The following is a 16,237-nucleotide window of genomic DNA, read 5'->3' as shown; positions in this document are numbered from 1 at the left end:
GTGGGCAAAAAGGACAAAACCATTAAAGAAGAAAAATACTTTTTTTCTTTTAAAAAGAAATCATTTTCTCTACTTTGCTTTCAAATATTGTCTTAGCCTCTCTCTTTAGCTCTTCTGACGAACTTCTCACATGGATTCGCCGTTGTTGTTTGATTTAACATTCTCCACCTACTGTGAGAAACCCTTTCAAGCAGAGACTAACATTTTATTTCTGTTCCAGCTGTGCCTCCCACAGTGGCTGGCTGAATGGAGGTGTTTAGTAAAGGTGTTTGGAGTGAATTGGCGAGTGAATGCATGGCACACACCTGCCTGGGTGGAGATGCCAAAGCTTTGAAGTGTTAGGTCACTGAGGTTCCACAACACATTGTAATGAGGTTAGAATTGGAACTCCGTTATCTTCCTATCCCCAATTTAGGGGTTTTTAAAATGTTTATTTGTTTATTTCTTTTACTTGGCTCCCCAGCCAAGTAATCAAGGGTGCCTATGTGTGCCAGTTGGCAACTTCCAGTCTTTCTGTGTGCTTAGTGACTGAACCGATGGCTATGACATTTGGTCCCACAATGAGGACGGGAAGACAATCTCAGAACTTCTGGGCAGTGAGGTTGTCCAACCCTCATGAGAATGGAGTCATGTGCCATCTTCAGGAACATACTGTGTGGCAGAAGTCAGGCTGAGCTGAGCTGTGGTTTCATGTGCTTCTCATAGAACCCCAGCAAAATGGCAGCCTGGGGAGAGTGTCGTCGCTTGTTCATTCTTCATCTTCTGAGACCCTCTCCCCTTTATCTTCTTCATTCTGTGGCCTCAGCTGCTTTCCCACAGAGGCAAACCAACTTTGGCTCTCACTGTTGGTGATCCAGCATTGCTCCTTCCAGACACTTGACAACCCCCAACCCCACACCCTCTGATGGACTGGAATCAACTAAGAACAAAGACAGAAACTTCCAGATTAATATGAAAACTTTCCCTTATGTTTTTAAAAAATACAGATCAATACTCACTGGGCAAATCTCTCATTTAAAAAAGTATCAGGGCTGGCGATTTCATATCCTAAGAGGTGGCTGTATCAGTCAAGGTTGAATCAGAGAGGCAGAAGTGGAAGGAGATAGATACTGAGATTTACTCAAGGAATTGGCTTATGCACTCGTGGGGGCTGGCTAGGCAACTCTGAAATCCTTAGGATAGACTGTCAGGAAGGGTGAGCTGGAATTCCTGGGCATGGACCGAAGCTGCTGTCCACAGGTGGGATTTCTTCTTCAGAGAAGCCTCAGCTCACCTGTTAAGGTGTTTCAGTTGGTTGACTCAAACCCACCCAGCTTATCTAGGATAACCTCCCTTCAATTCAGCTGATTATGGACTTTAATCACATATACAAAATCTCTTCACAGCAACACCTAGATTAGTGTTTCATTGAATAACTGAGCTTGGTAGCCTAGCCAAGCTGACATGTAAAACTGACCATTAGGGTGGCCAGTTGGAGTTCTAGTAGATTCTATGTGGACTTGTGAAACAGTTTTAGACCCTTGGGATACTTCATTGGATGAAATAGTTTCTGCTCCTAAGGCATTTATATTCTAGTGGAAGATGACAGACGATAAAATAAACAAAATAACTACATAATTTTATAGAGGTGATAAGAATAATGAAGCAGAGGAAGGTAATAAACAATGATGAGTGTCTATGTGTGCAGAGCTAGCTACATAATTTGCAGGGCCCAGTGCAAAATGAAAATTCACTGTCCTCTGTTCAAAAAGTGGGAAAAAAGTGCTCGCCATGAAAGGTACTAAAATATAAAGCTTTTTCCTTTCTTCCATGAATCTCTCTCTGGAATAGTCATGGTGGCTTTTTGTTCGTTTGCTTGCTTATCTGTTTTTTGCTGTTTAATCCTGTCCTAAGTAAAGAAAAGTGAAAAATTTAGATTATTAACATGAATTTACCATTTATCATTATACTGTGCAATGCCCACTTTAAATACAAATATAGGAGCTGAATCATTGAAATTACACAGTTTGCATTTCCTGGTTCATACGTGTGTTTCAATTTTGTTTTTACCCGAACGGTGGAAGCACGCCACAAAATGAACTCACCTGTTTTTGTTTGACTTCTAAAACACGCACATTCTGCCAACACTTTACCTTTGGTTTACTGATTAGTGAGGGGGCACTGAGAGGAGGAGGAGCTGTGGTTGCTTCCTCTGTCCCTTTCCTTCTATGTTATCATTTTCACCATGTTGCCTGATTCAGGAAAGTCATGCAAGCGAAAAGGATATGATAGGGCTCCTTGATCATTCATGTTTCTTAGAACGCAACTGACTTCTTTCTGCATTTGAAGCAAATTCTAGTTCTAAAGGGTGGCCACTTGGGGCTGTCAGTGCATCTGCTTACTGAATCATAGACTTCACATGCTTACCTTGTACTCACTTTGCGTCTTGGTGAGTTCCTACACATCGGGGGATGCATATATTGTGCGTCTCCTCTACTCACGCATGTACTCTGCTGACCCATTGGACTTAACTTACAAAACACAAGTCCAAAGGTAAAGTTATTAAGGATTTCAAGGTGGTGACATTAAACCAAGCATAGAGCCCGCCTGAGCACAGGACCCTGTGTGACTGCACAGGTTGCATGCCCATGAAGTCAGCTGTGTGCGTATGTGTGTGTGTGCATGCTATTTTAGATAACACTGATAAGGAAGTTCTGTCTTATAATGTGATGTTTGATCAGGGTACCCAAGAAGGTGAGGCAGTGAGGCTTCAGATACCTAGGGCAGGAGTAGCATCTTCATAGGTTCCTAGGCACATGTGTCTTCATCTTATTCTGAGAAGGGTAAGGAGGCTACTGTGGCTGTATCCAAGTAAGTGAGGGGATGAGGGAGAGGAGATGAGATCAGGAAGGCAGCAGGTCCCTGAATTGTACATGGACTGGAAGGTCAAGGTGAGAACTTGGAATTTTTCTGTGAGAAGAGGAGACGACTTGGGAGAGTTTTAGCAGAGGGATAACGGACCATAATTAGATTTTAGAAGGATCTCTCTGCTGCTGTGTCAGTACTCTGGTACAGGGGCAAGGTTGGAAGTGGTGGGAGTAGCTGCTATCGTAGACCAAAGATGGGGCCTGAACGGGGTGTCTGGGTAGTGGTGATTAAATATGGTTGGATTCTGGGTATATTCTCGTCATATTTCAAAACTAGTGCCAACAGGAATTGCATATAGAGTGGATATTTACCTAGGGTCCTGGCCTGAGACAGTAGATAAATTGGTGTGTCTAGAAGTAGTGAGTTTCCTAAACTTCTACAGCCAATGCTTGGCTGAACTGGCAAAGGGAGAGAACAGAAATCTTGCATTCTTTTTCATCCATTCTTCTCCTTTTTCATTATCTTAGACTTTCACCAGAATAGCTCCTATAACATCCTCTTCAAACATCTTCACTTATTTAGCTGAACTCAGCATGGATTACATCTCTAGAATTTTGTTTGTATTTATCACCGTGTAAGAACTCCTTAGACCAAGGTCCTGGGTAACTCTCCCATCAGCCCATATATTCCTCGTATCTGCGTAGAGGTTGCCTGTCTCACAGAGTTTCATTCTGGGAGTGTCCTGGAAGGTTTTTTTCCCCTGCATTTTACTAAACACTCCTTGCCTCCCCCGGTAAGTCAGAGTTAATAATACAAAGATTTTGCTATTGGGTTTGCTGGACAGTTGTGCCATGTATAATTCCAAATGATTTAACCGTATTTGGCTTATTTTGTTCTGCTTTTCAGCACTTTCAGACCATGCTGAAGTCTAAATTGAATGTGCTAACACTGAAAAAGGAACCTCTCCCAACAGTCATCTTCCATGAGCCGGAGGCCATCGAGCTGTGCACCACCACGCCGCTGATGAAGGCCAGGACTCACAGTGGCTGCAAGGTATGTGGCACCTGGCCAGCAAGGCTCCTCTTGGTGGGAGACACAAAAGGATGTTTAGCCTTAAGGCACTTGTTTCACAATGATAACTTTTTTAAAGAGTGAAAATATAAAATGATGATAAAAATAAGCTCAGTGAGTAGTGGTAGTATGAATCCATATCCTGCTTTATTTTTCTTAATGATATAGCGCTCTTCATCGTTACACATTTAAGACATAAGTTTTAGTGGGTGTGAATAAAATCCTATTCTTGCCGTATTTTCTGTAGGCCTATGGAACTTTGGGCTTCTTCACAAGAAAAATTCTGTCCTTAATGAGAATTCCTCCCTTTGTATTTGCAATCTGGATAAAACATATCTTAAAGAATAAAAAACAAAACAAGTTTCTCAACAGTTGTACTCTCTGGGTCCTTTGGGGGTAATTTTGCATTTTTGTTTTGCTTCAGCTCTCAAAATTTATACCAATATTCATGCCTCAGAATCCATTACAAAAAGCATTTTTCATTTATGTAAACTATAATGCTGACATGGAAAGAAAACTAGAAATGAAATGCATAATTTTGGTAAGCTTTTGGATTCCGTCTCACGTGATATTCTTTACATGAGTTGGTGAGTATAGTAATTGGTTTAGAGGGAACTAAGAAAATATGTCGTATGCATATTTTGTCATCAGAAATTTGTTTTGAGTAGTGAAAATAAAATAAAAATGCATATTTGCATGTGGGTTTCTTTTATAACCTTGCAGATGCATCCCTTCCTTATGCTTTCCAGGCTAGGGAAGTAAAGATCCATTGATCTTTTTTGCCAGAATGTTCCGTTCCCTCCCCAGTTCTTGCATACCTGTGGTCAGATTGGAGCCTACAGTAATCTTGAGTGCTGGTGGTGTACACAAAACCTCACACACGTCCATTCATTGCACGAATACTCATTGGGGGCTCACTCTCTGCCTGGCACAGCGGGCTGTGTGAGCAAGACCCACCAGCATCTTTATGGGGTTTAACTGCTTGTTGAGGGAGAGGGCGGAGAAAATACAGGTAAACAAGCATTGGCTGGTGGCAAAGCTAGTCTGTGAAGAACTTATGGAAGAATCTTTTGGGCAGAAGGAACAGGGAGTGGTACTTTTCTGAGGTGGATGTAGTCTTGGTGTGTTTTGGAATGGAAAGGAATGGGCCAGTGTAACTGGGAGGCTGAGAAGGTGGTAGTGAGTGGTGGGGTCTGGCGGGGGTCCAGGTATAGAGAGCCTTGTCTTCATGCCAAGGAATTTAGATTTTGTTCCAATTAGTATGGAGAACCATCTGAGAGATTTAGGCAAGTGGGTTATATGACTCCATTTTAAAAAACAGTGGCTCTGCCTCAACTGGAGAGAGCGAATCCACACAGCTAGGCTTAGGTCCCATTGTATGCAATGCTTTTGGTGAGTTGATAATGTAAAGGAATTATAAAAGTACTCATTAAATTTGAAAGTGATATGAGATCAAATGGGGTTGTGCATCCTTTAGAGATTTCCTAAAGTCATTTTGAATTCCGTTCCTGTTGGAGAAAATGATTCCTCAAAAGCAAGATGAAGTCAGTAGGGACAAGTATAAGGAGAATTTAGTTTGATAAAGTCTACGGAGTATTTGAAATGAGAGAGGAAAAAAATACAGAATAAAAAGAGCTAGCAATCCAATCCAGATATGAAAGAGGTGTGTGTGTGTGTGTGTGTGTGTGTGTGTAAAGACAGTGAAAGAGAGGGAGAGAGAGATTTGCTAGGAGAATAAAAACCATCATTTTTCTGAAAAGGAGTATAGGGTTCAAGATTCATGGAGTAATTTTTTTCTGTGTACCGCCTTAGGTCATGTTCATTTATTTCACTGCTAAAAGGATGTTGAAAAAAATAGAAGGAATTCAGAAGAGCAGGCCAAAGAGAGCGAGGGGTGCCCTGGCGTCAGTCCGCGGGGCCAGCTAGACAGAGGGAAATCAGCAATGATTTCAGCTGGACACAGGGAAGAACTTCTGATTCAAGGTGAAAAATACATTCCACCGGGCTATAAAAAATTTATGAACTCTTCATCCCTAGAAATCTTGAAGAGGAGATTTCCAGGCGTAGATAATCATAATCCTGGAATCAGGGATCTGGGCCAACACCCCTTGAAGTACTTTCCAGCTCTATGATTCTATTTGAAGGAAGAAAACCGCCCATATATCAATCTTTGAATTGTATACTGTAGTACACTTTATACATTTAAATTTGCACTGTAAACGTCCTAGGGTCACAGTCTTTAATTCTCAAGGACACTGTCACATTTGTGTTAAGAGTCATATTCTTTTGTTAAAAAACAAAATAAAGTTAGAGTTTTGAGCCTCGAAATTTCTATTTAGAATCTCCAGACCTCCCCCGTTTTTTTCCAATCATCCACAGGAACAAAGTGCAGTGTCTCCTCTCTGATTCTTGCAAGTAACTTAGCTCACAAAATGCCAGCTGCAGAAGGAACTCTCTCTCTCGGGCTCAGGCCTGCCAGGAATAATGAGCACATGCAGCCCGGGCCCAGCTGCAGGGCCAGCCTACGGGACCCTCCATCTTTACACAGCGCTAGTTCTTTTTTGCCTGACAGCTCTCAAGTTGTGTTTGCATAACTTTGGGTTTGGAGAGAGGGAGTGAGAGGCAGAGGAAGCAAAGGAAAAGGGAGCTGAAAATGGATTATGGTTAGCACTGTCGAAGCCCTGGTGCATCTCAGATTTCCCATTTCCCTCTGATCTGTATTCTCTGTGGGTCCTGATGGGATTGCCCTGCCAGGCTATTCATGTTGCAGGCAGCTGGGTCTTTGTGTGTTCTCCTCTATTGCTGCCACTTTTTTTCCTGGAGTGGAGTTATTTAACTGTACAACCCACTGGACACCGTTAGAAAGCTCCCACCAGGACCTTTGTTGGAGCTATTCGGAGTATCAGATGCTGTGTTCAATTTTGCAGCGGTAATGATGGCTTGTCATTTCTCCTCCTGCCCAGCATGATGGAATCCTAGGTGCCTTCAGGTTGTTGGCAAACATTTAATTAATAGTCATCGAAAAGCTACTGTGTACCTGGACTTGTGAAGAAAGGAATCAAAGTAGGTGTTGTGGGTAATGGAACTTAGAGTCAAATAGAACGAATAAGACGAGTGCCCGAATCAAATAAATCACTCGCGTGTGTATCAGAAACTCTTAGAGGGCAAATTTTGGGACCTTCCTTCCAGAGATTTTTATTCAGGGGCACACCTTAGTGGTGGGGAGCAAGAGCCTGCAGTTTACAATAGACCATATAATTTACATGAAAGTGGTGCCTGGACCATGCTTTGAGCTTGAGGATGTGGACCACAGAGTGGTGTGTGATGAAACCAATGCTAAGTGACATAAATGGACACACAGCCTGAGGAGGTGGGAGATGGGGTGGAAAATGGTATGCGGGGGCTGGCTGGCACTTGTATGGTCACAGCTGAGCAGGAGGCTCACGTCTAAGCAAGAAATGGGCTCTGTAATGTCCATATCTGCCACCTTGTCCTACAGGAAGCACTGTCTTATTTGGATTGACTCACTTCCAGGCTACTCGCCAAAGTTCTCAAAGCCTTCAAGAAATGGTGATAATAGTGATGATGATGATCATGATCAAAAATAGTAATAAAATACTAATAATACAGAAATAATGATCGTAATAAAGAGCTGTTGTTTATTAATAAAATATGCAGGCACTCATCTATGCACTTTTGATGACATAGAACTGTTTAGTTCTCACGATGAACCAATGGTTCATCTGTAGTGCCATCTGTAGCCCTATAGCCCGGTAGCCGTATTAGTCACTTGAGCTGCTTGAGGCATAAGGAGGTTCATAAGCGTTTCCCAGGGTATCCAGTGAGTAATTGGCAGTGTAGCTGGACAGAGCCAGGGTCCTGAGCTCCATCCTTGGGGATGGTCTCCAGGGGTGATGCTTGGAGACGAAGGCCACCAGGGAGCTGTGGGAGTTGCTGGTGAGGAGGGCTAATTAAGCGTGTGATATTTCTTTCTACTCCTCTTCCTTTCCCTTTCCTCATTGCTCATGCCGAGGGTGCCCTTGTCATCATTCTGCAGCCTGCTGGGTATACAGCTACCTCTGTCCCTTCACCCTTTACTGCAGGCCCCGCCAGCACCTCACCTGGGCCTGCTGTCACCCAGGATGCTCTAGTTCTGAATCTCACCTCCTCCTGAGTAAGTCACTTGGCCTGGCATTGTGTGAAGCCCCCTCTAAAAGCCTTGGCTGTCCTCTTCCCATCTCTGAGGGTAGAAACCATCGCATAATCTAGTGTCCAAGAAGGAGTTCATTATTCATAAACCATAGCATGTTTATATTAGTCTTTTTGAGATTCTTTGCATTCAAGAGTGGCAGTAGAGCTCCCTTAACTCTCAGGAAAGATGTGGTTGATTTATAGCTCATGGGACGGAGAAGAGAAGTTTCTGAGCTGAAGTCTTGGCAGACGATCATCCAATCCTGCCATTTGGCACACGTGTGAAGTGCCCAGTCTTAGAAGTGAATCCCATTTATCTTATGATAAGAGCTCCCGATCTGAATTTAAATATATTTAAAACTAGCATCACATGCATCTATTTTCTACACTTATATCTTTGTGTTTATTTGATCAGTTATGTATTTAATTAGAAACATAGTCATGTTTTGTCATTTTTGTCTCATTTTAGCCAAAGGCCCATTTTTTTAACCCATTAACAAAAGGGAGAAACGTTGATTGTATTATGTTGTCATCCTCATCAAATGCATTTTCCAGCTCTGTCTTGGTGTCGTCATTTTGCATGAAACCAATTATGCCGACTTTCTCCCGCAAAATAAATTTCTGATTTTGATACCAAGACAGAATGCAAATAAAATAAGATAGTAATACATGAAGTAAGATTCAGTCCCCTGGTCTTTATTGGTTATTTTCCTCTAAATTCAGAGTGGATGATATCTAATTCTAATTTACTTTCTCTTCATTCTTTCTCAGACTTCTCTATAAACAAATCAAAGCGCATTCACGTCTGCTCGTCTCCCCAAATCTAGGAAGGTAAAACATGATATGAGCTCACAGCTGTTGTTTGAGACACAAGATTTTATTTTTCTGCAATTTTTACTCTGTCGATTTGTAAATTTTCTAACTTTCTCTCCCCTCCTACATTTTAAGTGGAGCATTTTGGAAAAAAGCTCCCTCTAAGCCACCAACTTAGACATTTGTTTCTTCTCTTTGCCCAAATCAGAATTTCCATAGCTTTAGGGAAGTGACATTTTTCCATGACCCTGTGACTCGTCTGGTGTCAGGCTTGTCTGGTGTGCTCAGTGTGATAATTGTAGACCTACTCAAATGCATTTGGAAGATGGTGTGTTGGTTTCCTGAGTCCTACTTAGTGGCAACCTTAGTGCTTAAAATAGCAGAAGTTTATTCTCTTACAGATCTAGAGATCAGAAGTCTAAAATCCATCTCAGTGGGCAGAAACCAAGTTGTCAGCAGGGCCACGCTCCCCCTGGAGGCTCTAGAGCAGAGCTGGCTCCTTGCCTCTTCCAGTTTATGGTGCCTACAGGCATTCCTTGGCTTGTGGCCACATCACTCCAGTCTCTGCCTCTGTGGCCACATTGCCTTCTCCTCTTGCATCTGTATCAAATCTCCCTCTGCTTTTTTCGTATAAGGCCACTTGTGATTAGATTTAGAGCCCATGGGATAATCCAGAATAATGTCCTCATCTCAAAATCATTAATTTAATCAAATCTGCCAAGACTGTTTTTCCTTATAAGGTAGAATTTACAGGTTGCAGGAATTAGCATCTCCTATCTTTGGGTAGCTATTATTCAGCCTACTATGGATGGTTTCCTTATAAATGGGGATTTCTAGAAATGTAAGAATTTCCAAGCAAAAATGAATATAATGCATATAGTAAATCAGTTGTTTAGGTTGAGTTTATTATTCTTTCATTGGAATTTAGAAAACTACTTAAAAAATAGAAAACTGAGGAGGATTGGTCTGTAGAAGTATCTTGCTCCTGTGTTGAGCCACATTTCTTTATCTTATTTACTTCTTTATCAGAATTCCTCAAAAAGAAGTGATATCTTAAAATTTGAAGTGGAATCATAGGTTTCTCCTACAAAGTCATGAGCACCTGCGGTTTGTTATGGTCCAGTGTAGTGGGCATATTAAACAATGTTTGTAAAAACGTCCACAATTCTGCCATAGGGAATATGAATGATGTTTTCCCCCATTCCCAGTAAAGCTTTAAGAATAATTTCGAAAATGATATGGAAAATATTATGAGTAAAACCTGTGTCTGAGAGAGGTATCTTGTTGTAAAGTTATTTTTCCCTCGTGATTTCCTGTTTAGACAGTTTGTCTTTGAAACAATTTCTTGGTTTCGTTCTGAAAATTTAGTTTAATCTTTATCTGAATTTAGGGTTCATTTATTTAGAAAATATGTTAGTTATTCTTTATGTCTTCCTGGATTTCTTCTGTGGATAAAATATAGTTCCTCCGTGGTAGACTTCATTTGCCAGACAACCTACAGAAATACCACATAGCAAACCAATTAAGTTGGTAAAAACTCATTAACATATGCTTTGTGTTTCCAGCAGAGATTGTACATCTTGTTAGAGATGGTTACAAGGTTATGATAATTTAAAAAAAAAAAAATCTGGTTTCTGCAAATAGAATGCTTAAATATAAGATGTTAATGTTTAAAAGACTTTCTCCAGTTTTTATGTATTTTTTCTTCTTAACATTATTTATGTCATTTTTTCCTGGTGTTTTATTCACCTTTTACATTAGAGAGATCTGTACTGAGGAAATAAAATGTTATAACGATGGTCTATCTGCTACTCTAACTATATAGTTACTTCTGAAATTTTAGTTAATATCTGAGTGATAACTGAAGGGTCCATCAGTGCACCAAGATTTCATTTCCTTTCTTGTTCAATATTTTTTTGAATTAATAATTTATTACTTTTACATTTGCTATAGTTTTATAGACACTTATAGTTAATTTTCCCCAAATGCTCTATCGGATTTGGCATATACCTATCAATATTTTGCTCAACCACAATCACAGAGATAGTGTATTCTTTTTAATCTCCTTCTGGGCTTCTCTCCCCTGGAGTCCTTTGTCCTTCTGCACCAGATTAGACTATTTGTCTCCTGGGCATCTTCACTTCTGTAACTCTGGGACTTCTCTCTCCTGTGGTGGATACTTCTGTTTTCTTCTTCTTCTTTTGATTTACTCCTTTGTTTTGCTGGAGCACGTACTGCAGAAGTCAAAACTGTGTGCCTTGCGTGTCTAAAAATTTCTTTATTCTCCCCTCACCTTTTTGAAAGTTTGGATGAGTATAGAAATACAGATTGGAAGTAATTTCTGCTGAAAGCTGCCAAGGCACTGCCCACGAACTTCTACTATCCCGTGTTACTGTGGAGGAATCTGATCCCATTTGATTCAGATTCCAAGGTTCTTTTGTATGTGTGAGTTTTTTTCTTGTCCACTCTCTGAAGGCTTTTAGGATTTTCTTTTTGTTCTTGGTCCTTTGAAGTTTCATGACTGTGTGTCTTGGTGTGAATTTTCTCCCCAGTTCATCCAGTGGGAAGGTGGTGGGTCTTTTCAATTTGAAGACTCTTATTTCTGGGTATTTTAGGGAACTTTAAGTAAAATTCTTACTTTCTTTACCAATTTTGGAACCATTTGAGAAATAAGAAACCTGATACAGATAGATAAGAAAATAATATCAGTTTTATAAAACTTATTTTGGAGGATGTAGCTTAGAGGTATAGATTCATTAGGTTTTCTAAAGCCTCCAAATCTTTGTTGAAAATTCTGGTACATTAGTGTCTCCTCTCCCATTCATTTTGTGCTTTTGTACTTTGAACTTAAGAAGGTCCATGATGATCAATTTAGTGGGGTTTAAAGAGGAGATAAATATTTAAGGTCAACTTGCCATCTTTATCCAGAAATCCTCTCTGAATTGTTAAACCCTCTCTAAATTGCTAATTTTAGCTATTTGAACTTTCCTCGTTTTATATCTTTATTGAAGATGGAAATGGTGGTCCTTAACTTACTTTCAAGTTTAAAGAGATATTTATAAAGTGCTTTGAACTTTTCACGAGAGCAGAGCTATATAAATAAAATACTGCTGTTATTCAAATGCACCTCCCCTTGGTTTGAATGGAAAGGTCAATGAACTGTAGACAGAATGGTAGCAGACAAGGTATGGATGTCAAAGTGGCAATAAATAACCCAGATCATAAAAAGGTCATAAGCTGCTGTCTTAAATGTGAACAGCTATTTCTTATTACATCTCTGCGTATTTCAACTCCTGACTGTCCAGCAAGTAAATTATAAAAACCGCTGTGACAACAGGTGCAGATGTGTTCCTCGGTGTGCTGGCTGTTCATTTCTTTGTTTTTACTGAAAATATTATACATTCATTTCTTGGCGAGAGAAATAATGTCTGGGCTTCTCTGCATACTGACTTCTCTAAATGAGACATTAGTCAGATTGGCGTTTATGAGTCACCAGGCATCTTCATAAGCCAAATCCAGGAATTATAAAATAATTTACTCAGGAAGTAATGGGGATAAATGAAGTTTATCATCCTGGGAAATAGGAAAGCTACCTTGTGAGCTAAAGATCCTACTGAAAATAATTTTTGCCCCCACATTGATGGATTCATGCATTCTCTTTAAAACTTGTTTTTGTGACACTTGTGAGCAGTGCTAGAATTCTCATCTGTCATCATCTGCCTATAATATTTGTCAGGGCAGGAAAGGTGCTGTCTGTTATCACAAAGACATTTTGCTGTTAGTCAATTCATGGGATGTCACAAAACAGGTATTTCCTTTTCTCCTCAGGGAGCTCACTGGTTCATTCAGAGCCCACCGTTCTCGTGTATAAAGGTCCCTTCTCCTCTGTTCTCTCTTCCTCATTCTCATTCCAAAGGTTTCCTAGAGACCTTTTACTCCTTGCCTCTTCTTTACTGCTCCATCCCCCAATGGTCCTGGCCAATCAGAAGCATCTGGTTTGGGGGAGGAGAAGGGGTGCTAGAGGGGGCTTCTGGGTCCTCCACATAAATCTTTTACAAGACAGACAAACCTTTATCTTATGATAAAAATGGACTCTTTCCTATCGCAAAAACCTGGTTCATTCATAATTATTATGTCAACAGAATCTCGATTTCATTTCTCCTTCTTTGCAAGGGTCACCTCTCAGAAAAGAGGAAGAACGGTGAGGGAGATAACTCATCCTGCCACACGCATGCTAGAGTCATTCTGAGAAAAAGTCAAAGGAAGAGAATTTAGAGCCATTAGGATGATGCAAAAATTATTCATTCGTGGTCAATAAAATCCCCTCTTCCTAGAGACTTTACACACTTTTTCTTTTTAAATTACACATCTTTTTAAACAAAATAAGCATTCCCTACCAATGATTATGAGCTTATTAATATATAGGTAAAATCTGTGTACACGTTACAAACACATTATGTATATTTTAAAAATACATATAATACGAAAATTTGAGAAGAATGAGCTAAATCTTAAACAAATGGTGTTGTATCTTGTTAATTGCACCGGCTTCATAATTCTCATTAGTTCAGGCAAGGCTTTTCTTTAATCATAGTCGGTGTAAAACCAAATTTCAAATGGCTTTGATAATTTCATTATGATTTGGCTGATCTTGTCAGATCCAATCAGATCATCTGTTTCTACCCCAGAATGAGGTAGAAAAGATCATATGCCAAAAGAAGATGTGTCAGCTCCACCATTTTCTTGTTGTCTGCTGTGTATGTGGTCTTTTTTTTTTGAGGAAGATTGACCCTGAGCTAACATCCACTGCCAATCCTCCTCTTTTTTGCTGAGGAAGATTGGCCCTGAACTAACATCTGTGCCCATCTTCCTCTACTTTATATGTGGGGCGCCTGCTACAACATGGCTTGATAAACACTGCTATACCCATGCCCGGGATCCAAGCCGGCAGACCCCAGGCTGCTGAAGCAGAGTGCTCGAACTTAACCGCTGCAGCCCTGTATGTGTTCTTTTTTACCATCTGAAATCTGTGGTTTATTTGCAAGAGTCTCAGCTGGATTTTGTTAAACCAGATTATGTAACCCATAACTCCATTGAGATGGGACAAACGTGAACTGAGGTGCCCGTTGGCTCCTCAGCAATCACATGAGTGAGGTACCCCTGTGATCTCCTTTTGTACCATAGAATCCCACCCTTAGGAGACTCACAGTTCTCTGTGTGACACTGATCATCCGACATAGGGACTGCTGAGGGTGCCAGTCTCAGTCTGTTTATCAAGCGTGAGTAATGCTGAATTTATTTCACATTTTGAAGATAAAAATAACTGTAAATAGAAATTCTAATGTATTCTATCCCTAACCTAGGAAGTTCTATTGCGTACCTCCTGGGGTGTACGTAGCATACTTTGGAGACGAAGGACCCGGAGTGCTGTGCTAAAGACAGTGAGGCTGCTTTTCGGCGTTGCAGAGGGGCATGCCAAGACCATTCAGTGATAGCTCTGTTGTTTCAGGAGGGGAAAGTGATGGGCTCACGTCAGATATTTAGATCTAGACTAAATTCCTCTCTTGGACCCCATGTGGGGGGTGAGAAAACCTAGCTCTGTCAGGCTGAGTGACATTCTTAACAAATAGATGGAAAATCAGTTATCATTTAGCTTTCTTCGTTTCTGGACCGATCCTCTGGTGACATTGCTCCTTCTTACTGTATCCTGGGAGAGATTAAAAAAGAAATCATAATCACTTGCATGAATGTTGAAGCCATCAAAATGAAATGCAGCTCATCTAGCTTTGGCCGAGCTCTGAGATTTATTGACAACTAGCAGCTGGTTATTCTAGCCAAGATGGTTCATTAGCTAGGGCAAACTCCGCCTTTGTCGATCAAGATTTCTTTGCAGTAGAAGAGACTTCCTCAATACTGAGTATTTAGATGTAGGAGTTGTTTTTTTTTTCTTTTTTCTTTTTTTCCTTGCTCAGTAGGTCACAGCACAGGTTCCTGGAAGAGAAAGATGCTAAGATCAGCACTGTCTGAAATATGGAAAATTCCAGATTCTGTGAAAGGAGCAGAATGTTGTTTTTATCATATTTGCAGGATACATAGATTCTTCTCCTAGCTCAGTAGTCCACAGTAGTTTGTCTTTAGGCTTCAGTGTTTGATTCGTTAACGAATGATTATGCTGTCACACTGTGAAGAAGGTGGGCTTTGGGACACTATATCCTTTTTTCTTTTACGTGTGAATGAAGATAGACTAAGTGCCTTGACAGTGATGTTGAGTCAAGATTAAGAAGACAGGTATTCCAAGGGAGTGTTTGGTATAGTGAAGCTGTATGTCTTCCTTCTTTTTCTTGCCTGTCTCCTTCTTGTTTCTCTTTATTTCACCCTTTTCTTTAGTCGCTTTTCTCTCCTACCCCTTTCTTCCCTTTTTCACTATTCCCCGTCTCTCCCCACTTCCTACTTCATTTCTGTCTCCTACACCCTGCATGTCATCTGTCCAGCAAAAGCACGGAAGGGCGTCTGATTAGATAGGCTTACATTACCTGCCAAGACCAAGCAAATCACTGGTGCGGGGGCAGAATATACTAGTTCGGGATGTTTCTCCTGTGGTCGAGCTTGCTCAGAACTACCTAGACTCCCAAAGGGAAATCAGATATGTAAGGACTGTGGAAGGGGGGACTATGGAACAACTGAAAATGTCTACAGCAAATAGCATCCTTGCGTTGCTGCGGAGGAAATTCTTTATAGTTATACAGAGCGAGTTGACAATGTAGAATATTAGAGCCTAGGCCACAGGGTGTCTTATCTCCTTTCCAGTTCTGATTCAACAATCAGCCAGCAGTCAAATGGGTGTCTTAGTGCATGTGGAGACGATGTGCAGGGACTATGCAAGAGGCTCTTGGAATGCATTTTGAAGAGTAAGGATTTCATTCGGCTTTTGGTGATGGACCAGTAGAGGAGAAAAACTGCATGAGCAATCCTGAGAAATGTGACAATGTGAATGAACCTGGAGGATGTTATGTTAAGTGAAATAAGCCAGACGCAAAAAGGCAAATACTGCACGATCTCTCTTATAAGTGGAATCTAAAATAGTCCAACTCATTGAAGCAGAGAGTAGATTGGTAGTTGCCAGAAGCAGGCGGTGGAGGAAATGAGATGATGGTCAAAGGGTACAAAGTTTCAGTTATAAGATGAACATGTTCTGGGGATCTAATGCACAGCCTGGCGACTATAGTTAGCAATATTATATTGTACGCTTGAACTATACTAAGAGGGTAGATCTTAAATGTTCTCATCGCACACACAAAAAGATAACCTGTGTGAG

General features: G+C 40.7%; 1 protein-coding gene across 1 annotated transcript in view; it reads left to right on the top strand.

The window, feature by feature from the left end:
• PID1 (phosphotyrosine interaction domain containing 1) overlaps nucleotides 1-16,237 on the top strand; it is a 225,542-nt gene that overhangs the window by 101,111 nt on the left and 108,194 nt on the right. Inside the window, exon 2 of the mRNA XM_001494428.7 lies at nucleotides 3,754-3,900. Coding sequence (XP_001494478.4) covers nucleotides 3,754-3,900 — 147 coding nt within the window. The remainder of the gene's footprint in view (nucleotides 1-3,753; nucleotides 3,901-16,237) is intronic.

This window comes from Equus caballus, chromosome 6 (assembly GCF_041296265.1).
Source record: "Equus caballus isolate H_3958 breed thoroughbred chromosome 6, TB-T2T, whole genome shotgun sequence".
Taxonomy (NCBI): Eukaryota; Metazoa; Chordata; class Mammalia; order Perissodactyla; family Equidae; genus Equus; species Equus caballus.
The sequence above is the reverse complement of the archived record's forward strand: the minus strand, read 5'-3'. Positions and strand labels throughout refer to the sequence as shown.